The sequence below is a fragment of the Thamnophis elegans genome, chromosome 7 (assembly GCF_009769535.1).
Source record: "Thamnophis elegans isolate rThaEle1 chromosome 7, rThaEle1.pri, whole genome shotgun sequence".
In the NCBI taxonomy this organism is placed as follows: Eukaryota; Metazoa; Chordata; class Lepidosauria; order Squamata; family Colubridae; genus Thamnophis; species Thamnophis elegans.
In genome coordinates, this window is record NC_045547.1 from 21,806,767 (window position 1) to 21,830,881 (window position 24,115).

General features: G+C 42.5%; 1 protein-coding gene across 3 annotated transcripts in view; it reads left to right on the top strand.

Moving 5' to 3' along the window:
- The first annotated feature begins 1,383 nt into the window (after positions 1-1,383).
- Positions 1,384-24,115, top strand: part of BRAF (B-Raf proto-oncogene, serine/threonine kinase) — a 65,395-nt gene continuing 42,663 nt past the window's right edge. The window contains exons 1-3 of one of the 3 annotated variants that reach the window (XM_032222105.1): positions 1,384-1,806; positions 8,807-8,908; positions 23,109-23,372. In XM_032222105.1, coding sequence (XP_032077996.1) covers positions 1,666-1,806; positions 8,807-8,908; positions 23,109-23,372 — 507 coding nt within the window. In that variant the 5' untranslated portion in view covers positions 1,384-1,665. Of the gene's footprint in view, positions 1,833-8,806; positions 8,909-23,108; positions 23,373-24,115 lie in introns of all 3 variants that reach the window. The other 2 variants (XM_032222106.1, XM_032222107.1) reach the window with 2 other exon arrangements.

Genomic DNA, 24,115 nt, shown 5'->3' on the forward strand with positions numbered 1-24,115 from the left:
ATTCCACCAGGTCTTTGGGAAATACTGTTGAGTTTGTTTCTGAGGAAGGGGTTGGGTGTTTGTTTGATTTTTACTTAACATAATTCATTAATTTGATTATCCAGGTTCTGTATAACCTCCAAATAATATTTGGGTATTCTTATGCATAGTTTTTATTATATTGTTTCACTTAATATATGGCCCTTGGAATGTATGCCATTTGGGGACATTTGCATCTTGAGTAACCTGAAGGCTGCAAAGTGCTAATAATACATACAGTACATGCATGCATGCATGCATACCATACTTTCTCAGCAATGTAAAATATCACCTTAAACATAGTATTTTTTTCAAATAAATAATTCATCTAGAGCAGGGCTGTCAAACTCCTGGCCCATGGGCTGGATGTGTCACACGCTGGCCACACTAATGCCCAGTTTAGCAAAGTGGAGGGAGTCCCAGTACGTCACGTGACACCGACATGACATGTGAGTTTGACACCCCTGATCTAGGGAATAGTTTATAGTGATGTCTAGAGTAATTGAGTACAGAAATAAGACAATTGTGAACCAGGTGACTAAATTATTTTCTCACATTTTACTGGTGTTGTTTTAAACATAAATTCTTACTGTAGTCTTCCTAAGAATAGGACTCAAAATGTCAGAAGTCAATCTAAAATGTTTTATTTCCACTTAGCTGAGAATCAGTTCTTCAAATCATGGAGACTAGCTAGGAAGCTGTTGTTGAGGCAATATATAAGAAAACTCAGATTTTTTTTCTCTAATATTATTCTCATTTCAGAGCGTGGGAGATTTGATTGCCATGTTTCAGAACAACCCTTTTTTCAATTTTACGTTTGGGAGAATGCTCGTTTTCTTCGCTTTAACTTGTTTAAACATTAGTTAAAAGCAACGCTTCCTCACTAAGTAGTATCTGGTGAGGATTAGATCGGGGCTGCAAAGATTCGGACGATCTCTAGATGGCAGCAAAGAGATACTCAAAACTCTTTTGCTGCCATTGGGGGTGGGGTGGGGGGTCGCCCAGATTCTACAATCTACCATCTAGATCTGGTAGGCAGTTCTACCACAGCTTGCTTTTAAACGGTGTCATTCAGCCGACCGGAGTTCAAGGGAGGGGACAAAAAGGCACCTGCCCCAATAAACGTGCCCTGATAGAAGAGGGGGCGTGGCGAAGCCATTCCTTGCATCTAAATCTTGGCAACTTTTAAGTCTTGTGGACTTCAACTCCCAGAATTCCTCAGCCATTGGAGACCCCTGATCTAAAGGTTTCCCTTGATGACGTAGAGAAGAGGGGCCGCGTCGTGATGTCAGGGTGTTTCCCGGTGACGTCCGGCTGGGCATGCGCACCCGCGCGCGCGGGGCGATTCTGGGTGACGTCACGCTCGTGACGTCAGCCGCTGCCGCTGCCGCCGCCTCCCTGTCTGGAGGCTTGGGTGTCTTCTTGGTTGAGCTTCTTCTGCCCCGTCCTTCTGCCCCCCCTTCGTTCCCCCCTCCCTCACCCCGACACTTTCCTTCCGCTACGGGTCGCATCTGGGGGCGGCCGGGTCGAGAGGAGCGACACGGCCGGGCCTCCCCTTCTCCCTCCTCCTCCCCCTCCTCCTCCTCCCCGTCCCCCCTCTTGGCCCCCTCCTCCCCCTCCTCCTCTCCCTCAGCGCTTCGATCCAAGATGGCGGCGCTGAGCAGCAGCGGCAGCGCTGAGGGGGCATCGCTTTTCAACGGGGACATGGAACCCGAGCCGCCTCCGCCCGGGCCCTCCTACGCCGCGGGTAGCGGCAGCGCCGGAGGCGACTCTGCCATCCCGGAGGAGGTGAGGGGCTGCTGCCGTGCTTTGAGGTGCGCGGGGTAGCGGGTGGAGAGAAAGAGAGGAGGCGAGGCGAGACAAGGCCGGGATTGGCATCTTCAACGCGCCGCTTTCTCCCTGCTTGGAGAGTCCCGGGAGTGGGGAAGCCCGGTTCTGCTTTTAACCGGGGCTTAACGCTGGCGAGCTGCGATAAGGCGGTGACGAGTTTATAACTCGGGGAAGGGACGTTTGTCCGAAGCCCCGGACGGCTCTGCGAGGCGATGGGGCCAAAAAAGCAAGACGTTAAAGCAGCCGGAGATGCTTAGGCGGGAGAGAGTGGGATGGGGGGGTCGATATCGCATAAGCTGCTCACTTGGTCGGAGGTTTTTTTAAAAAAAAAAAACCTTCCCCGGCCTCATTTACGGGACCTCAGTCGCCAGGAAAACCGTCGTCTACTTAATACGAGCTTTCCCCGACCTGGTGCCTTCCCGTTTTTATTGCACTGCAGTTTCCATGAAGCTGTCTGCAGGATGACAGGGATGTGTGTGGAAGTCCAGTTTCACAGGAGGGCATCAAGTTGGGGAAAAGGCTGCAGTTCTAGCGCTTCCCCCCCCCCCCCTGAACTGTTGCTACAGACGCAGCTTCCATAGCCCCTGGTAACCTACTTTGTAGGAAAAAACCTACTTTGTGAAAATACAGTAGTGAAACCCTCCAAAAAAGTTTGATTGGGGAACTTTCCATCGAAATCACCAGGCCAAGTGAAATATTGCTGAATTGTTTATTTTGCTACATAGGAGACTGCTCTGGATTTTTCTCCTCTTTAAGTCTGCCAAGGATAGATGTAACTGCAGGAAGCCTGTCAATAACATTATCCTATCAGTTCTTCATCCCTTTTCCCCACAAGTGCCATAATGACTTCTTTTGACCCTAATGCATTACCCTAGGAGGGCAGAAAATGCAAGGAGAGAAGAGATACCTGTCTGTGTTGTGTATAGTTGTCTCAGATAAACAGGCAGGGGAGGGGCTGTCTTTCAACAATTTACAGAATTAAGAAAAAAGGTTGAATTGCTACCTTTCTAACTCAGAGACATTAAAAGTAACTAGTGGATTGTGTTAATTTTTTTTCACAAACATACTCACGTGCCCTCTTGACAGGACTTTAGCACAAATGGGACATGTCTCTTGGCATTTGGTTTCTTGTTGGCAAAAAGATGCAGCAGATTATTCTTAGCACCCAAAACTGGATTCAGTGCAAAAATCTGTCTTGCTCCTTTTAAAGCAAAGGTTGATTAATATTTTATTCATCTGAATATTTTTACTAACTAAGTTCTAACTACCTAGCTCTAAAATGATATACTGGGGCAGGAATAAAGGGGAATAGTTTTATAAATACATGCAAGTGTGATTTGCCAAATTATTTTAGGTACAATTTACTTTTTGCATAACTACTTAGTATGAATTTCATTTTTCAAATATGCATCAGTTATTTTAGTATTGTGCTGTGAAGTGTTTCTGGAGAAGGTCAGTGGTAGTTTTTAAATTATATGCAGAATGTGGTTGGAAAGCGATTAAGTTTAAACAGTTTTTTTTAATGAATATCTATCCACAATTACTGTACTAATCATTTCATTTCCATAGGAATAATAGCAACCTGAAGATAAAGGTGTAATAAAGCAGTGCAATATCTTTTTACATTTACAGTTCTGTAAGAATTACTCCAGGTTGTTTTGTATATTTGATATTTTTAGTAACAATTTAATAACAAAATAATAACTCTACTGTAATAGGCTAAAGACAATATTCAGGCAGCATTTTTTCACAGAAGCTTATTGGCTCTGAGGTACTAAACAATAGCAGACATATCTCTCTTCTGCAAAGTAATATTTAGATCCATGCTGTCCCAGCCCAGTGGTCCCATTAAATCGTCAAGGCTAATAGCTCTCAGTAGACCTGTCCTCCTTGAATTTATCCAAACTATTTTTAAAAGTCACCTGATGAATGGTTATAAACACAGGTTAATTATGCACTGTGGAGAGTAATTTTTCTATTCAAAATATATTCCTTTCAGTTTCATTGGATAACCCCTGCTTCTAAGTGTTTTAAAAGAGGAAGAAAAATGTTCTGTCCATCCATTACATTCTCCATATCATGTACGATTTTATACAATTCAAACATGTCTCTAGAGAAAATAGCCTGCAAATCTAATAAACAAACTAATCATGTCTGCCCTCAGTTATCTTCTCTCTAAACTGAAGTTCCACACAATCTAGATTTTCTTGTAAGGAAGGTGCTTGTGTTCCTTGATGATTTTCATTGCCTTCTGCATTTTCCCACTTTGTTATAATGTTTTTAAGCTATTCCACCATTCTGTATATTTGCACTATATTGTTGATAGTTTTGTTTTCAGTTCCTTTCCTGATGAACTTTTCCCTAAGGAATTTGCCTTTTTACCTCTGCTGCAAATTGATCAGCATCTTCATTGAGATATCCAACATTACATCAAGATCTTTTTTCCTGTTTTTTAGAACAGGAAATATGAATTTGGCTTTGGCTCCTATGTGTACCATTCTGCACATATAAATTGAATCACGTTTACTGTTTGATTGATCATTTTCTGAGTCTAAAGAAATCCTTCTGGAGCTTCTGATTATTATTTTGTTTAATAATTAACTTGAATAATCCTGAATAATTTAATAACATATATAAACTAACTCCTTTCTCATCAATCAAAATTATCTACCGTGTTTCCCCCAAAATAAGGCAGGATCTTATTTTCTTTTGACCCCCAAAATATGGCCTTGGCCTTATTATCAGGGGGGCTTATTCTTTTGGGGGTGCAGGAGGCAGTGAGGTGGTCACCTCATAGCTGCTGTGTTGCGCTGCTCTGACAGTGCAACACAGCCATTCGCCTCTAAGGCTGTGCCCACATCCTTCTGTACCCGTGCCAGGTTGTACGGGAGCCTGCTTGCAAGAGAGCAGCCGCCCGACAACCCCCCCCCCCTCTCCAGCCGGGCAGAGCCACACTCACCGACCCAGCGGTATCCTGAAGGTGCCAAGCTAAGGGAGCTTGGCGGGGGGGGAAACAGGCGCTCACACAGCTTGGCACCTTCATGATACCGCTGGGTCAGTGAATGCCACTCTGCCTGGCTGGAAGGGAGGGTTGCGTGAGCACCTGTTCCATCCCCCACTTTCTTGCAGAATTGGTATGGATCACTAAAATTTTGAATATTTAAGATACCTAAGAAATTTATTTTAAAGTTGATATATAGTGGAGGCAACAAATTTTCATTTTAATACTTTATTGTTCTGCTTCCAATTACTGTAACTCTTCATGCTCAAATATTATTCCTGGAGTAAATTATGAATCATTACTGAATATATATTTGTACCTTTCATAGAAAGCATTATTTCTAGATTTCTCTAAATAATTTGCAATGTAAATGTGGTTACAACAAAATTCAAGCAAAATTATATTTATGTATACTTATAAACATATTTGAAACTGCTAACAGAAGGAATTACACTGAACAAAATAATTATTGAGATTCTGATAAAATTGCCAGCCACACATTTATTGAGGTCTCTGTTTTAAATGTTTCTTTGCTTCCCTAATTGCCTAGCATTTAGAAAGAGTAATAAAAACATGTGAATCGAAATGAACAAGTTATCTAGTCCACACTTGCATAATTAAGTATTTTTCTTCCTGCAACAGCTGTTTCAATTTCTAAATACCTACATTTTCTCATAATGATATCAATGTGTAGCATAGATGTTGAAATAACGACTTTCTAAGTTATCATGGTAAGAGTGTCACATGGCATGTCCTTGCAGTAAAAGTGAACAGTACTAGTTACTGAGGTAAAAAGTGAGTGTTTACATTTTCAAGCTGCTATTGGAAAGTCGTCCTGCATTTTGTTTTACATATTTTATGGCTATATTCAAATGCCTCAATATGCAACATTTACAATTTATAATGCTTCTGACTGATAACCGAACTAGTAGACAAAACTATGAGCTGGACTTCTGCAAATTGTGAAAATCTGTAGGCTCTCCCACATTTGCTTTAGCTTACAGCCATACTTCAATAAGCCTTCATTTTCACCATTAAGTTCGGTATAACTATGTGATGATATGAGATATGACAACCTGGCTCTGAAATTGTGATTTGAAAAGAAGATCTAATATTATTCACTGTGGATTTCCAGGAAAGAATAAATATGATTCTCCTTAAAACAGATTTAAGTATTTTTGTGGCTTATCTACTTTCCTTTCAGATGCCATCTAAGAAAAGAAGTCAAGATAATAACGTGGCCCTTCCCAACCTTATTTTTTTAAAGGCCAGTTGCTGATAAAACATCTGTTATACAGAATTTAAAAAATGATAAAATCATTGAACTTTCCTATAGCACAAAGATCTGGCTCCTCTCCCATGTCTGTCTTCGCTAAATTCTTCTGGTCCTTTTTGTTGGGCCATGTTCCCAGAATAGGAGACTATTAATTGACACCTAGTATATTGAGGTGTGGTCTCCCAATGGGTCCCATCGTATCCCCCAGGCTCTTTAATGTCTACTGTTGGAGACGTGAAGCTGTTGCAGTACTCTGATACCCAGTGACATCAGTATGTTAATGACAGCAGCTCTATTGGGTTTCCATTCAGTTCCAAGGAAGCTGTTTGTTCCTTTAAAAATTGCCAGCTCAATAATGAGTTGGAGAAGAGAGGACAAGATTAAATTACATCTGAATGAAATGGAGGTTGACAAATAGAAAACTGAACTTGAAGATAAAGGATGGCTTATAATACTATTGAAAAAGCATGGTTCTTAGTGTGAAAGTAATTCTCAGCTAACCCCAGACTCACAATAGCAATAGCACTTAGACTTATATACCACTTCACAGTGCTTTACAGCACTCTCTAAGCAGTTTACAGAGTCAGCCTATTGCCCCCAACAATCTGGATCTTCATTTTACCGACTTCAGAAGAATGGAATTGAGTCAACCTTGAGCCTGGTGAGATTCAAACTGCCAAATTGCAGGCAGCTGGCAGTCAGCAGAAGTAGCCTGCAGAAGTGCAGTCTAACCACTGTGCCATGGAAGAGATAGCTATGGCAACTGTAAGGTTATCATGAATAATAAGTAAAAGTTGAATAGTTGTATAGTATGCAGTAGGCAAATTAATATTAACGTTGCTAACCAGTCCAAGGTAGATAAATGAAATAATTCCTGCATAGAAAGATATGTGCTGCTTGTCAGTGAGCAGTCTTCCTGATAGGAGGAAAGGGCAGCCTCAGGCATTGCACTCAGACTAGAGAAGGCACTCTGTCAGGAGTTTGAAGGCCACTCTCAGGGTTTTGAGAAATTGGAAAGTACCAGTAAAGGAGAACATAGTCAGGGTTGAAATGGGTCCTTGGTGCTCTCTGAGCTTGGTTGTTTTCTTGCAGATGTTTCATTACTCATTAGGTAACATCATCAGTGCTGGTACTTTCTCCAGGCTTTTTAATTGGTAAAATAATTGATTTTAGTATGATTTATTTCATTAATTTTCATCCTCAGTTTTGAAACTATGTTTTCTTTTAAAATAACTACTTGTACTTGTACTTGACGCCTCTTCACCCATCGTGGGTATAGGCGACTTCCATGGAAATTTGACGCCACTGTTACGATCCATGGAAGCTGTTTCGGCTGGATATACCCAAGGGGACGCCAGTCCCAAGGGTCGAGAGAGCCCGATTGGTGGGAACGGGGGGCACCACGTGAAGGCCGGGTTGTCGTTTGATAGTTGAGAGGCTTTGCAATAAGCGTTGCAATGTATATTTTGCGCATCAACTATCCTTGCCCCCCCCTTTTTTAAATAACTATTAACCATCCTTAGTGTTCATCAGAACTGAGAGGATAAGATGTTATTCCAATAAATAAATAGTTCTAGAATTCTGTTCTTCACATTTTTGACAGATGGCTAAGTCTCTGGTGATTGCATGAACATTCAGTGTACTGTCATTTTTTTTTCAGAAGCAAGTACTTAAATTATTAGGTGTTGTTTTTTGGCTAATTGTTACTGTTTTTACATGTATTTTAGAAATAGCTCCCTTTACAATCCCATAGTAATAATCCTATCAATGCTGACAAGAGAATAGAAGTAGACATAATAAGATGGTTTACATTGTTTCTTATAGAAATTTCTTTGCAACACAGTTACAGATTTATCCATGCTTTGAACTCTCAAATCTAGTCTCAATGATTACATGGGTATATCTCTATAGGTAGTCCTCAACTTACAACCATTCATTTAGTGACCATTCAAAGTTACAATGGCAGTGAAAACAGTGATTTAAGACCATTTTTCACACTTAAGACAGTTGTAGCATCCCCATGGTCACATATCAAAATCTGGATGCCTGATGACTAGTATGTATTTATGAGGGTTGTTGTTTCATGGAGTCATGTGATCACTTTTTTTGACCTTCATTGTCAATGGGAAGCCAGGTTCACATAACAACCACCTTATTAACTTAATAACTACAGTGTTTCACTTAACAACTTGGCTATCAAGTTTGTATAATGGGGCAAATCTCATTTAACGACTGTCTTGCTTAGTAATGGAAATTTTGGCTCAATTGTGGTTGTAAGTTGAGGACCACCTCTATAGTTTTCTTGGCAGCAGAAAACTATACAAATCATTGGCCCTAGCTGCTTTCTGGTGTGTTTTTTTTAAAACTTCCCATGGCAGCCTATGTACTTCATCATCTATGCCACATATTTGCATCATGCACTTTTATGAGCAGGCATTGGGTCTTGTTCCCAGCCTCTAAATATATTGCTGGTTTCATTGTGTGCTATACAATGAGATAGAAACTTACTGAGCAGTTTTTTAGGTTGCATTATATATGTAATGACTATACATCGGTGTGCACACATCATAGCTAACAACATTAGGAAGTGAATTGGTCGTCAGCATATATTTGAGATACTAAGTTTAAAACTTTTTAATATGTTTTATTAAGAATACTGAAATATTTCCCAATTTTCCTAGGTGTGGAATATCAAACAGATGATTAAGTTAACCCAAGAACATATAGAAGCTCTACTAGACAAATTTGGAGGAGAACACAATCCACCCTCGATCTATTTGGAGGTAAGCATTGACTTGGAAATCATTATTGTTGCTATTATTACATAGGTTTCCTATGTTATTAAAAAATTCCAAAGTACTTCTATGTTTATATTGTTAAAGCAGGTAGATATACATGAGTGATAAAGTGGAGACAGTCTAACAACAATCTTAAAATTTAACAAGAGACTTCCACACACCAAAGGATATAAGAAAATATTTGAATATGAATCAGATTTGGGTTAGTCTAAATCTGCAAGGCCAACTATCACAAGGGCCAATTTGTTTCCTACTGTTTAATGAATTCTGAGCATTTACAGGTTTTGGGCCACTTCCCATGCTTATTCTTCTTATGAAATGGCACCCAGCTGTCCTACCAAGGGATTTTAATGTTAAAGTGAGTATATAGAATGAATGATGAAGGAAAAATAAGACAGAGGATGAAGGCAGTAAGGCTCGGGCGAGTTGGAATTAGAAGGATAGAGAGAAAGTTAAGTGGTATAAAACCGATAGGTGGGGGGAATAGGATAATGAACAAAATTTTTAAATGGTAAAAAAAAATAAGGAACTGATCAGTGATGTGACTTAGTGATGACATGGAGTTGTCCTTCCATAGCAGCAAAGATTGACAAGGCAACAGAAATAGAAATAACAATTGCCTTTGGCCAGTATCTTTTGGGAACTATAAGATAAAGTGGCAGCTGCCATTTGCGGCTGAATAGCTGTCGTTTTATCTCATCTGCTGGAGAATGGAAGCCATGGATTGGAGAGTCCTGTGAAAAACAGTAACAAAGGTAGAAGCTAGGTAGAAAAACAGAGGTGAGTGACATGGCAGATATGGGTGACCTGGGATATATGTGAGAACAGTGGAGGTATGCTGGCTGAAGAACTTTGTGCCGGCAAAGTTCTCTCAAGCTCATCTGTAGGTTGTGCATAGAGGGCATAAACAGAACATCAAATCTGCTGGCCAAAAAACCTGTCCAGAAGCAAAAGCAAAATGGATACAATGTAAAAATGCTGAGTGAGAATTGATTCTTGGACTGTGACAATAGGGGAAGGAATCTCCAAGTGAGCACGGGGGATTTTTTAATAATTAAATTGAAATTGCATTTGTTAAAATTGAAGATAATACATAAATATTGTATGAATGGGAACCCCGAGAATTGTTGGATTCAATAGAGTAGCAAAATTGGTCCACATACTATGATCTGATGAGCATACAAATGCGGAGAGATATAAGTGCAATGTGAATGGAGAACCATATTAATTCAATGTTGTAGAGAGGAAAGTATGGCTGAGAGAACCAGGAGACCACCAGGGTTTCAGGCTGCTGATGAAATGCAAGATAAGATGGCATGAGCTGTGGTGGCACAGTGACTAGAATGCAGTACTGTACTGCAGGTTACTTCTGCTGATCACCAGCTGCCAGCAGTTTGGCAGATGGAATCTCACCAGGCTCAAGGTTAAGCCTTCCATCCTTTCGAGGTGGGTAAAATGAGGATCCAAATTGTTGGGGGCAATAGGCTGACTCTGTAAACCGCTTAGAGGGGGCTGTGAAAGCACTATGAAGCGGTATATACCGTATTTATCGGCGTATAACACGCACCGGCGTATAACACGCACCCCCCATTTTAACACAAAAATTTGAGTAAAAATTTTTTTCATTAAAAATAAATGACTTGGAAGCTCGGAACTTAATGTTGGATTAAAATTTATAACATTAGAACATGAATTATAACATTAACTCCTCTTAAAAGGCAAATATGAAATGAAAAAACACCTCTTTGAGCAAAAAAACTTAATCAGAATCACTGCTTTTTGGAAAACCAAAAACCTCTTCCTCATCTTCACTCTCTCCCTCTTTTTTCCCTTCCTTCCCCCTTCCTCTTGCCTATCAACTTCATCCTCTTTGTCTTTCTGCTCTTTCCCTCTCTTCCCCTTTTCTTCCTACCTCCTTCCTTCTCCCTCCCTTCTTCTTTTTCTTCCTTTCTTCTTCCATCTTCCTCCTTCTCCTTCCATTCTTTCTCCTTCCATCCATCTTTTCTCCTTCCATCTTCTCCCCCCCTCCCTTCTTCTTTTCCTCCCCCCTCCCTCCTTCCTTCCTCTCCTTCCCTTTCTCACACACAGGAAGGGGAGGGGGGCTATCTAGTCGCTTTCACAGCATAATTTCTTTATCTAACTTTTAAAAAACAGTGTGCAAATCAAACGAGATTTTCGTAACCTGCGAAGCACCAAGTTATATTATGTTGTTACAAATTCGCAGCTACTCCATTCTTTCTGATAGGGAACTACATTTCCCAAGATGCCTCAGGTCCTCAAAGCGCTGAACGCAGCTTTGCAATTGACTCCAGCGAGGCCCGGTAGCCGGAGGCTGGGGTGGTTGTCAGGGCGCTGCGGAGCGGACGCGCCGTTTGTTACTGCTTCCAGCAATCAAGACGGACAAGGGAAGCGACTGAAACGGACGCTGGCCGCAGGAGAGCAGGGCTGCTGCCAGCCGTTTCACCTTGCGCAGCGAATTTGACTGGGTCCCGGGGCTTCTGCCGGGTGGCAGAAGCCCGGGAAGCGAAAGGAAGTTTTCTTCCCTATTGAAACAGAAGCCGCAGCAGGAGAGCAGGGCTGCTGCCGGCCGTTTCACCTTGCGCAGCGAATTTGACTGGGTCCCGGGCTTCTGCCACCCGGAGTATCGGCGTATAACACGCAGGCAGGGTTTAAGCTTGCAATTTTAGTTTTAAAACTGCGTGTTATACGCCGATAAATACGGTAAGTCTAAATACTATTGCTATCCACTCATGATCTAATGTTTGTATGTATTATTGAGGCCTGGCTTCATAGCAATGGGGATATGCCCTGTCATAGATTTGCCTTCCTGGGTTTCAGGTCCTGCAGCAGCCACAGTGCTAAAATCTGGAGAAGTGTTGCTGTGAACATTCAGAAGGCTTTAGAAGTGAATAAGAACACAATTCTGGCAATAAGTGGGTGTGAATGATGTCTGTACATGATGTTAAGCCAGGGCTTAGCCTTCTGTACATGTTCTGACCATTCTGCTATCTAGCTATTGTCCTTCAGAAGGTTTTATACTTCCTTCTGGGACTGATGCTGAGGTCACTTGATACTTTGTGGGGACTTGAGCCTCCATATTTTAGATACGGAGTTTGGATTGGCTTGTGAGTGGCAACCATGAAACTTGTCCCGGTAATCTTAGTTGCAACTGACAAAGGTAGATACATATTTTAATTAATTTTTGCTCCATGACAGATGAAACGATTGAAATATGGAAGATATTAATTTTGTCCTTTGCCGTGGCCAGAGCACATTTCATGGTCAGACTGCACATTTTGAGCATCCTGGACATTTGTGAGATCAGTAGACCTATTAAGGTGGTTTGTCTCAAAATGGATGCTGAGAGTTTTCTGAAGGTCATGATGTTAATGCTAGATGTATTTCTGACAGTCCTCCAAATCATGGTTTAAAGATCTAAAATGTACATTCTTTCCTCCAATTAACATGTGGTAAAGCTCATTTGTGCTGGTTAATTCTATCATCTGAACTGGTAAACCATGATAGAATGTATTTCAGACTCTGGTTTTGTTTCTGGTTTTGAAAATAAATTGCTGATGTGGACATTGCCTTTCAGCAAAATTCATAGTTTCTGCAAAGGAGAAAGAAGAGATGCCTGGAGTACCAGTGGAGGAAGACGAAGAGTGAATCTGATTGAGCATGAGTAAGAACTTATATTAGGGCTTACCTTGTGGCAATAAGGGCAGAAAAAATGTTTTTTCTTTACCCTTATTGTTTTTGCTGATAGCTGCTCAGCAACCCAGTTCAGGGAGAACAAATCCCTGCTGAGAAGGGACAGATTGCAGAGCATATGCAGGGTTATTGTGAGGAATATTTTTGCTATTTGGCATATAAAATTGCTTGGATTCACTCAGAGTTGGACTCTGACTGGACAGTGCCCAAAACAAGGTCTTTTGTGGTTATTTAGAGCAAGTTTTATTCTGTGACTCTCAAGGAAATAGACAGGAGGTTTCAATCTGTCATCTAAGCCAACTGCTTGATAGATCCAGGTCCCTCCTAGATAAATTAGACAGGAACCATGACTAGATGAGTTAATTCTACTTTATTATAGGCTAGTAACAGAATCCTGCAAGTCTAAAGGTACAAACTACCATTTTTAACCTCCTGTTTAATTAGGGCAGAAGTTTCTTCCTCTGACCCTTAAATCACTAGGGTTCCTGGCTCCCTTGTCTGGTTGTTTCCTAGGCAACATCTCTTCCCCTTGTCCCTCAAGGTATCCACACATTTCATTTCTTTATTGTAGTCTGGTCCATGTGGTGACATCAGCTTCTTCGAGGCAGATGGTGATCCCTTCAACCTTGAAGGAAGTAATGGTGCATTTTGGTAGAAAGTAAGAGAGATGACCTTGACAGAAATATGCAACAACTGTTATCGAAGTGAAGAAGGAAACATTCTTTAAGTCCTGGGGGCGGGGCAAGATATTTGTCTAACAAATACCTCCCTGATTCACTAGTGCACCAATTCCTGAAGTATGGAACGAATACTCCTTAGGATCTCCCAGACCCTATCAAGAGAGCACAAAAAATTATTTTCCAAATATTGAAAATATTTGCATTTAAAAAAAAAATCTCACTCTTTTCATTATTTTTTACTTGTTAAAGAAGCATTAAGAGTTTGCCCTAAAAAAACTTAGATTTAATATTGTTATTTTTACATGATTCAATAAATATTCTACAAATAACAGTTTGAAGTTTTAATATGGTACTGTGAATATTGATAAATGTAGCCCATGCAAACAAGAGCTCTGAAGGGTCCTCCTTAATTTTTAAAAGTAAATTAGAGTCTTGAGCAGAAAGACTTTCAGAAACGCTGCACTTGGGTATAAGTAGGAAAGGAGTTAAAGCACTATCAGACTACGAGGCTATGTCTGTCTGAGCCTTAAAACTAGAGGTACTCCATTATTGACTCTCAATGGGATATCATCCTTATGAGATAGACCAGACGGAAACATTACCAGATTAGCTAATTCTACTTTATTGTAAGATTATATTAATAGAAACTTGCAAGTCTGAAAATAACGAGGTTTTCAATAATTTCTTCAATAATGCTAGAGGGGGAATCATATTAATTTCTGGGGTAAAATCATTCTAGAGAGCAGGAATTGTAACATAGCATGCTTACTTTCTGGGTCCTGCAAAATGACATTCTTTAATTGATGGGACTAATTATCCACCCTGTTTGACCTTACCTGACAGGCAGAGAAAACTGCAGATAGACATCCCTCAGGTAGCAAGATTCTATGCCACAAAGCGTATTAAAGGTGATAAATCTGAATTACATCCAAGAAGCAAACTGCTAACCACTGTAGCTCAGGAAACAGTAAGGTGTCTCCAACATTTCCCACATTGCCACATTTTGGTCCAGCTGTAGCATTCAAATGATCTTCAAAGGCAGCCCCAAGTAGAGCGCATGGCAGTAATCCAATTGTGTGGTGACTAGGGCAACAAGTATACTAGCTGTGTCTGTGCAAAGACCCTCTTGGCCAGAGCTGCTACTTGCTCTATAAGTAGGAACTGAGGAGCCAAGAGGAACCCCAAATTGCACATGTTTCAAATGTAGAAGTATGCCCCATAATGGTATGTTGGAATGACTTTGGAAGACAAGGCAAAAATTCAGATAAAAAGGCAGCTTAGCCTACATCAGGAATGTGGGAGGGGCAAGAGGTTCAAAAGGGACCTTCCCTAGTAATGGTGCAGTGGTTAGAATGAAGTATTGCAGACTAATTCAGCCAATTGCCAGCAGTTCAACATTTTGATCCTGACCAGTTGAAGGTTGACTCAACCTTCCATCCTACCAAGGTCAGTAACATGAGGACAACAGTAACATGTAAACTGCTTAGAGATGGCTGTAAAACACTATGAAGCAGTATATAAATCTAAGTGTGACAGCTATTTGGGGCTATAAAGAGGACAGGGGAAGGAAGTATTCTCCCCAGGCCTTGGGAATAGGGTGAATGTAGAGCCTGGTTTAGATTGGATTGGGTATTTCACTCTTCTGATTTGCTTGCAAGTTGGTTGTTGTTACAGACATTCAGGAGTTGGGTGGGAAAATAATGTTTATTGAAAAAACAGCATATGAGTTGGTAGCTTATTCACAATGTTTTAGGCATTACAGAATGAAAATCATCAGTCATTTATTTGTTTAGCTGTATGTGTTTGACTTAAATCCCCCCATTTTTTTAAAAAAAAAGCATTCTGTATATATCCCCAAAATATTTGTTGTCATAAATCTGGGACTTTGCAGCGGGATCAACTTTCAGTGCTCAGGAAAGATTGTTGTAAGATCACTAGACATCTCTTAATATCCCTAGTGGTATCTGACAGTTGGTGACATAGCTCACACATCAGTCTCTTCATTCTAGCAGGAAGGGCTTAGAAAAGGGTTTTGGTAGTTTCTGGATTTGAGGAACTAATAGTGATACATTGAAGACCAGAATGGTGCAAGTATTAGTGCCCGAGAAAAATATTGATGCAGATGTTGTATGTTGGAAAACCTTGAAAAAAACCCACTATAGATTACATAGAAAAATATCAAACTAGATGTGCTTATCTAGAAAATGAGTGAATTATTTGTTTAATGTTTGTATTAAAACTATTTCTTTGCCAGACAATTGAAAGAATACTGTTATTCTTTTCCTGTACAAAAAGGGAGTAAAGGCAAAAGTACAGAGATAATTTGTTAAGCTTGCTTGAGCAGAGTGTTTGCTAGCACCTCATTGAATGTGTATAAAAAGTGCCAATAAACTCTGTTTGGTATAGATTTATGTTAGGCAGAAAATGAACGAATTAGGTGTTTGGCCTGCATAGGTTATTAAGAAATGCACGCAAGTAAAAAGAAAAGTAAGACAAAGCATGTGATAAAATGAATAGGTTGGATTATGGACCTTTCTGTATAAAATTTGGAATAAATAGTTGATTTTGAATAATTATGTTAGGAGCAAGTAAGGAATGTAAATGGATGCTTAATAATGTTTGATTGAATGCATCAGCACTGAGCAGGGAGTAAGACAAAGATTTATAAAGGTGTTAGTGACCTTATAAGTTGTTGGTTGTATATATACTTTGCATGCAAACAATGCTGAGGTGTAGGCTGTAAGCCCAAATGATTTATCATGGGTGTTGTATAATGTGGCAAAGAATATGAACAAATATGATATCCTAAAACAAGGTAATCGTGATTGGAAGAGAAAATTGAGTTATACATAAATGGTGAAAAACTAGAACAGATAATTTTTAATGCAGATAAGTACATTCATGAATTAATTCTGATATAAAAATACTTTCAGAGTAGTAGTGGGTTATATATAGTCTATAGTTAAAAAGAATTTTTACTGAAGTGAAAATAGTTGTATGTAAGAATAGGTTTTGCCCATTTTGTAATATAGAAGTAGTATAATAAGAAAAATATAAAAGTAAGTTGAATATAAGGGAATTATTTAAGAAATTGAACAAAAAGAATAAAGCGAAAAAGGAATGGGTGTTCAATAAACTTATATTAAATATAAGTTACCAATATAAAATAAATGTATTGAGGTAAACTTACATACAGAAATAATGACTTACGGCTGAATTGCTAAATAAATGGAGGGATGAATGAGTTGGGAAGAATAGCAGTTCAAAAAGCTTGAGGTTGGGTGAATTTAATGTTTTCCTGGGTGCTGCTTGGAGAGTCCAAGCATGGGTTAAATACAGCCAATCTGTCCAGGACTGAATTGAAACTTTAAGCCACACCTCTGGTGCTGACTATTCTTCAGATTTTTTCAATTCAGTCAGCCCAGTGGACGCGCTTCAAGTTTCTCTTCATTCCTATAAATTGCTTGGACTCTCTGTTCCTTTCACATTTAAAAAAAAAATCCCCCTTTTTCCTTTCCTTCTACTTGGATCGTTGTGAGCAGGTTTGGTGAGTTATTTTCCCCTTAATTCCCTAAACTCACCACTTTCAGCCACTCCGGTATCCTGGGCTCGCTCGGGCGCTGTGAGGCTGCAGGCAGCTGTTGGTGGAGGCGCGTGGGTCGGAGTGCCAATGCCAGCGCAAATGCCGCAATCCCGCTGTGATCTTTCTCCCCGCTGAGACCTTCCTGCTTCCGACTGCGTTTCTAAGGAAGCCGGTAGTTTGCGCGGAGCCTTGGGACTCTCCAGTGAGTGCAGGTGGCCATTTTAAGGATGTTGTACTTTGTGGTGGCCATTTTGAGAGGGACAAAAGTTGTGGCCGCCATTTTGTTTGGCCTAGTTTTTGCCACAAAAATTGCCGCAGCTGCCTGATTGCCTGTCTCTTGCAGGTCACCGCCAGGAGCCTTCCTTACTGGTCATTCTGGCGGGTTTTGTCTTCATTAACCAACACAACTCTGCAGTGGGCGGCAGAGGAGGCTTGTGGCCCTACAAGGTCGCACTCCACAGCATCTGACCTGCATGGATGCTGGGAGCTTCAGAGCTCGCACTAAATTGCTCATTGCCATCAAGGACTGCTGAGCCTTGTCTTCCCTGCCTTCAGTGTCTCTTCGCTAGAGTACTAAGGCACCTTCCCAACTGTAAGGTGGTAAGTGGGGGGAAGTCCTAAATTTGGCCCGTGCATCCCCACACCCAGTCATGGCAGTACAGGCCCCTGAGGAGCCACACCCATCGACCAGCAGGGCCTGTACCAGACAAGCTGGCAAGGCAGCCAGGGAGGCAATTAGAGCAAGCAAGCCCTATTCCAGGCAGGGGACCAAGCAGGGTTCAGGCCTAGATAGGGACTCTCTGAGACGCCAGAAGGCCTTGGAAAAACAATTCTCCAAGGTCCAACAACAACAGGCCCAGTCTTCCAGGCCAGTTTCCCCTGGGGTTCATCCACTCGAGGTCCAACCTAAACAAGGGAATGTGGTGTCTGAAAGTGAGGATGATGGCCAGGAATTTTCTTCTGCAGTTTCCATGGCCATGGCGTTCTCTCCAGGGCCCTCAATGGCCGACTGGACCAATCTATTTGCATGCCCCTCCAACCCTGAGGAAGAGTTGGTCCCAGTGGGTTCCTTTGCACCCCAGCAACTGGCTATTCAGCCTCCATCTAGGGGACGCCCTCTGGAGGATCAGGGACCAGACCTATCCATAGAGATGCAAGATGTCATTGCCAGGGCCATCTCTCAGAGGATAGAGGCTGGCGTGCTGCAGCGAGCCAAATGCACGTGCAAAACTCGGCCGTCCCCGGCCCCAGAGCCTGCTCAGGAGGTTTTTCAGGCCCAGCGACCTCAGTCTCCACACTCTTCTCTGGCTAGTGAGGATTCGGACTGGGAGGAGGACATTAGTACGGGCCCTGAGCCCGAATTCTCCTGGGATGAGGCTGCTGTTTCAGACAAACCTGCCTTTTCTGGCTTGTTAAAGCATGCTCATTTCAACACTATTTTGAACAAGGCTAAAGCCTCGACCGATTTGGGTATCAGCACCCCTGCCCCGGTTGCTCCCGCTCCCGAGGACTTCAGCAAGGGACTCTTTGAGGAGCTGGAACCAACACAGGAAATTGTACCAGTTGCAAAATTATTTCTAAATGTAGTGCAAAAGCAATGGGCACAGCCTGTTACCCTTAGCAATAGCAATAGCAGTTAGACTTATATACCGCTTCATAGAGCTTTCAGCCCTCTCTAAGCGGTTTACAGTCAGCATATCGCCCCCACAGTCTGGATCCTCATTTCACCCTCCTCGGAAGGATGGAAGGCTGAGTCAACCTTGAACCGGTGAGTCAGCTGCCAACAGTCAGCTGAAGTGGCCTGCACTACTGCACCCTAACCACTGTGCCACCTCGGCTCTCCCCTTGCTACTCCCAGTGGTAATGATAAGAAGTTGTACACAGGGGATGCGAGTCTGGAGGACCTGCTGAAACTGACTCCCGTGGATGCACCAGTGGCGGCACTGACTTTCTCCTCAGTGCTCCCCCCTGAGCTATTAGAGGGGCTCAAGGCAGAGGACAAGAGGGCCGAAAATGCCTGCCATAAAACTCATCAGGCGGCAGCTTGGGCCATTAAGACTTCCGCTTCTGCGTCCTTCCTGTCCAGGGCAGCACTACTATGGTTAAGGCAGCTTCTTGCTAAGCTTCCAGCCGGGGATACCAAATTGAGTCAGGATGTTAACAAGATCATTGCAGCCACAGAGTACACTGCTGACGCCACCTTAAATGCTTTCAAATTTGCATCCCGGTCCCTAGCTTCTAATGTCACCACTTGACGTCTTTTATGGCTCAGACATTGGTACATGGATATGCGCTCCAAGTGGAAGCGGCAAGTTGTTTGGGGAGTCCCTTTATCCTGTCCTCATTGAAAATAAGGACAAAAAGAAGGTCATGCCTTCGGTCAATAAGAAGTCTGATCGCAAGGGGCCCCAGTCCTACAGGAGGCAGCCCTTTTGGAACATGGAACATCCTTCCACCTCTGGTTCCTTCCAATGTTCCTTTAACCAGGGCATGGATAGGTCTCATGACTGTCAGCCCTTTTGTGACAGAGGCTTCCAGCAGTCCTTCTCCAAACATCCATATTGTGGAGGGTCCGGTTCCAGACCCTTCAGACGATATAAATGACCATCAGCGGACGGCTCCCATAGGAGGGCGTCTACAGCTGTTCTACACCCAATGGGAGCAGATTACATCAGACTAGTGGGTCCTTCAAATGATCTGCATAGGTCTGACATTAGAATTCATATCCACTCCTCGACATTTCATCCGATGCCCAACCCCCACCTCCCCAGTCAAGAAGGCTCTAATGGAACAGGAGATCCTTCATCTCAGGGAAATCAGGGCCATAGAACTGGTTCCATTAGGCCAGAAAGGGACAGGATATTATTCCATCCTCTTCCTTGTTCCAAAGAATTCCGGGGAGTGGAGGGGGATACTAGATCTAAAAATGTTAAACCGTCACATAGCATACAGGAAGTTCAAGATGCAGTCCCTTCAGTCAATTCTGTCTACTTACACATTCCCATTTGCAAGGCTTACCGCAGGTTCCTGAGATTCTTATATGCAGGCCGCCACTACCAGTACAGAGCCCTGCCTTTTGGCCTGTTGTCTGCTCCTCGGACTTTCATGAAGATCCTAGCAGCAGTGGCGGCCTTCCTAAGATCTCATCCAGTGCAACTACATTGCTACCTGGACGATGTCCTCATACAGTCCTCGTCACGACAGCAAGAGGTGCAGAACCTACAACATAGCAATAGCAATAGCAGTTGGACTTATATACCGCTTCATAGGGCTTTCAGCCCTCTCTAAGCGGTTTACAGAGTCAGCCTATTGCCCCCAACAACAATCCGGGTCCTCATTTTACCCATCTCGGAAGGATGGAAGGCTGAGTCAACCTTGAGCCAGTGAGATTTGAACAGCTGAACTGCAGAACTGCAGTCAGCTGAAGTAACCTGCAGTGCTGCATTTAACCACTGCGCAATCTCGCTATGAACCCTCCAATGGCATGGGTTCCCCATCAACACAGAAAAAAGTCATCTAATATCGACCACCAGACTGCAGCACCTCAGCGGCGTCATTGACACCATGACCTGTCAGGTCTCCCTGTCTCTGGAACGGCTGGAGACCATCAGAGACCTGTTGCGACAGGTATAATGTCATTGCACGCATCGATTGTTCAGTTGTCCCAGCTCCTGGGCAAAATGATGTCAATAATGCCTTGGGCATGCCTTCATTCCCGACATCTGCAATGGCTCCTCCTGCCCTACCAGAGAGCCAACCAGAGCAACTCTCAACAGCTGATTCTGGTCTCACCGAAGGTATGCCAGTCCTTACAGTGGTGGCTGTCCCTCGCTCTGGGAACGTTCCAAGTCGCTTTTTGTATTCTTTCAACCTGCTTCCCAGGGCAAGGTCTCTTCTCCTACCATCGGACATTGGTTGTGGGCCTGTATTACCTTGGCCCATGTTCTACAATTTATACCGGTGCCATGCATATCACCTGTTTCACCAATTGTCTCTGAGGTTCGGCCGTCCTGTAGTCGACCTGTTCGCTACCCCGGAGAACACACCTTCCCAGATTCTACACCAGGTTTCCCACCCCGCTAGCCAAGGGGGTCAACGCTCTTCACTGTCTATGGCCATTGGGACTGCTGTACATGTTACCCCCATTGCCTCTCCTTCCCAGGATGATTCGGAAGATCCTGTCGGAGGAAGTGGAGGTCCTGCTTGTGGCTCCCTACTGGCCCAGAAGAACCTGGTTCACTGACCTGGTGAGTCTCTCTGTCAACCCACCGTGGCAGATTCCCCAACACGAGGTCTCTCTCAGCCAGGGGGCGCTTCAACATCCAGAGCCCCAGTGGTTACAACTAGCTGTGTGGCACTTGAGAGGGACCTAAGTCGGGGTAGTCTTTCCACCAACGTCATTCATACCATCCAGGTGTCCAAGCGGCCTTCTATGACCAGAATATACAAGCCACTTGGAAATCCTTCGACACCTGGTGCAGAGCACATGGCGTTGAGGCAACTGCGGCCACAGTCCACAAATTTTGGACTATTAACAGGATGGACTTGACCAAGGCCTGGCTCCTAATACTCTCAGACGCCTTGTTCACAATTCTGGCAGTGGACAAACACTTGTCCCTCGGCCGTCACCCCATCATCCATAGTTTCCTGCGGGGCACGACCAACTTGAGGCCCCTGGTTGTCCACAGTTACCCATCCTGGGATCTCAACGTAGTGTTACGGGCCCTCATTGACCTGTCTTTTGACCCACTCTGGTCCGCCAGTCTTAGACATCTGACATTCAAAATAGTCTTCTTGATCGCCATCACATCTGCTCGGCGAAGTTCTGAATTGGCAGCCCTGTCAATTTGAAGGGACTTATGCCTCATTCAACCTGACAGGGTGATTCTCTGTTTGGACCCAGCATTTATCCCCAAGATCAACTCCTGGTTTTACCGGGCCCAAGAAGCCATCCTCCTGGATTTTTGTACGCGCCCCAAACATCCTAAAGAAAAGAGATGGCACAAGCTAGATGTTCGCAGGACATTACGCAAATACATTAAACGCACAGCTGCCTTCCGACGTTCCAAGTCGCTTTTTGTATTCTTTCAACCTGCTATCCAGGGCCGCAAGGTCTCTTCTCCTACCATTGGACATTGGATGCGGGCCTGTATTACCTTGGCCCATGTTCTACACCGGTGCCATGCCATATCACTGCACATTCCACCAGAAGCGCCGCCACCATGGGGCCTGGGCCACCAGGCACCGATTGAGGACATTTGCAGGGCAGCAACCTGAACTTCCTTGTCTCCTTTTGTTCGGAACTACAAATTGGATAAATTTGCTTCTGCGGAGGGGGCATTTGGGAGGCGAGTTCTTCAGGGCATCCATGCAAGCGGAGAGACCCTGGAGGCTTCTTCTTCCCGTCCTAGTGACATTTAGCTTGGGTATGTCCCATGCTTGGATTCTCCAAGCAGCACCCAGGAAAATGACCATTGGCTTACCTGAAGGGTCGTTTTCTGGGTGCTGCGAAGGAGAATCCAACCCCACCCTGGGGTCTGTCTCCGCCTTTTGTTGCAGACTTTTGAACTGGACATGTGACTCTTATGCAGACTTTATATGACTTTGTTCCTGAATTTCTCAGTGTGCAACGTCCACACCTTCATTGAGAAAAATCTGAAGAATAATCAGCACCAGAGACATGGGTTAAAGTTTCAATTCAGTCCTGGGCAGATTGGCTGTATTTAACCCATGCTTGGACTCTCCTTCGTAGCACCCAGAAAATGACCATTCAGGTAAGCTAATGGTCAAGATCTTCAAAAAGTGAGAAATGAAACTTTTAAAGAAAAGTGTATAAATCAGCATATATATACTTTGGCCTTACATACCTTACAAAGTGGTAAAAATATAAAGAAGTATAGTAACTTGTGCTAGTATAAAGTAAATGTAATTATAGAATTCCTTTTCTTCAATCTATATTGGCTGAATTTCCCATTAAGCTTTGTACTACATATGTGGATTGCATAGTACTATCTTCTTTAAACTGATGTGCAAGATGCCAGGCAACGTTGCTGTCATTTCAACAGAAATGGTCAACAGGTCTCAGGAGATAATGAGAATTGTGTTCTAACACATATGGAGATGCCAAATTGGGAAGGGTTAGCAGTAGGTTTGGGAGTACATTGGCAAATTAGGTTAGAGAATTATTTAATAATTCAACTTTTTTTTATAGGCATACGAGGAATACACCAGCAAGTTAGATGCATTACAACAGAGAGAGCAACAGTTGTTGGAATCAATGGGAAATGGAACTGATTTCTCTGTCTCCAGTTCTGCCTCAACAGAAACAGTTACTTCATCTTCTTCTTCTAGTCTTTCTGTAGCACCTTCATCTCTCTCTGTGTATCAGAATCCTATAGATTTATCACGGAGTAACCCTAAATCTCCTCAGAAGCCTACTGTTAGAGTTTTCCTACCCAACAAACAGAGGACTGTGGTAAGACATGAACAGCTGTCAATATTTCTTTCTAATATTGCCAAAGATACATGTCTATGGCTAAAACAGTGAGTCACAGGATTGGTGATGTGTCATTCATGTACTTTTTCTGCCATTACTTAGTCAAATAAGCAAAGTATTGTCCACAAAAAATCCCAAATATTGTACTGGATTAGAACTGCAAATAAAGGGCTGGAATATATTATTGGTGATAGCTTGACAAAAATGTATGGAAATGTGGTAACATTAACAACTTCTATTTTGTACACTATATGAAGGGTTTTTTTTTCTTTTTTTTCTTTATTCGTTTACTTATCAACAATGGTGTTGTGCAGCATGTAGAATAAATGTATGTGACCCTACTCTTCATGCTCAAAGGGCCAAACTATAATGTTCTTGTCACTTTCTGCTCCAGTTATGCTGGGAAAAAAGATGTTGAGAAAGTTTGCATGCTGTCTTCTTTGACATCATCATACTTCCAATAGTTTTCCAGGTAGCTGGATGATGATGAGATAAAAACCTCTCTGCCCAGCAATCAAAAAATAAATGTATTCCTTTCCTGGGACTCTGATATATTATAACAAATGTTTATATTACTGCTGCATTTGTGAATATTTGAAGAGTTCTGCAATCCAATATAGCTCACTAACCCCAAACTCCAACATATGGGATAACAGTATTTTTTTAGATAATAGACCCTAACCATGTATAACCTTGATTAAAACAACAGAAAGCCAGCTGTG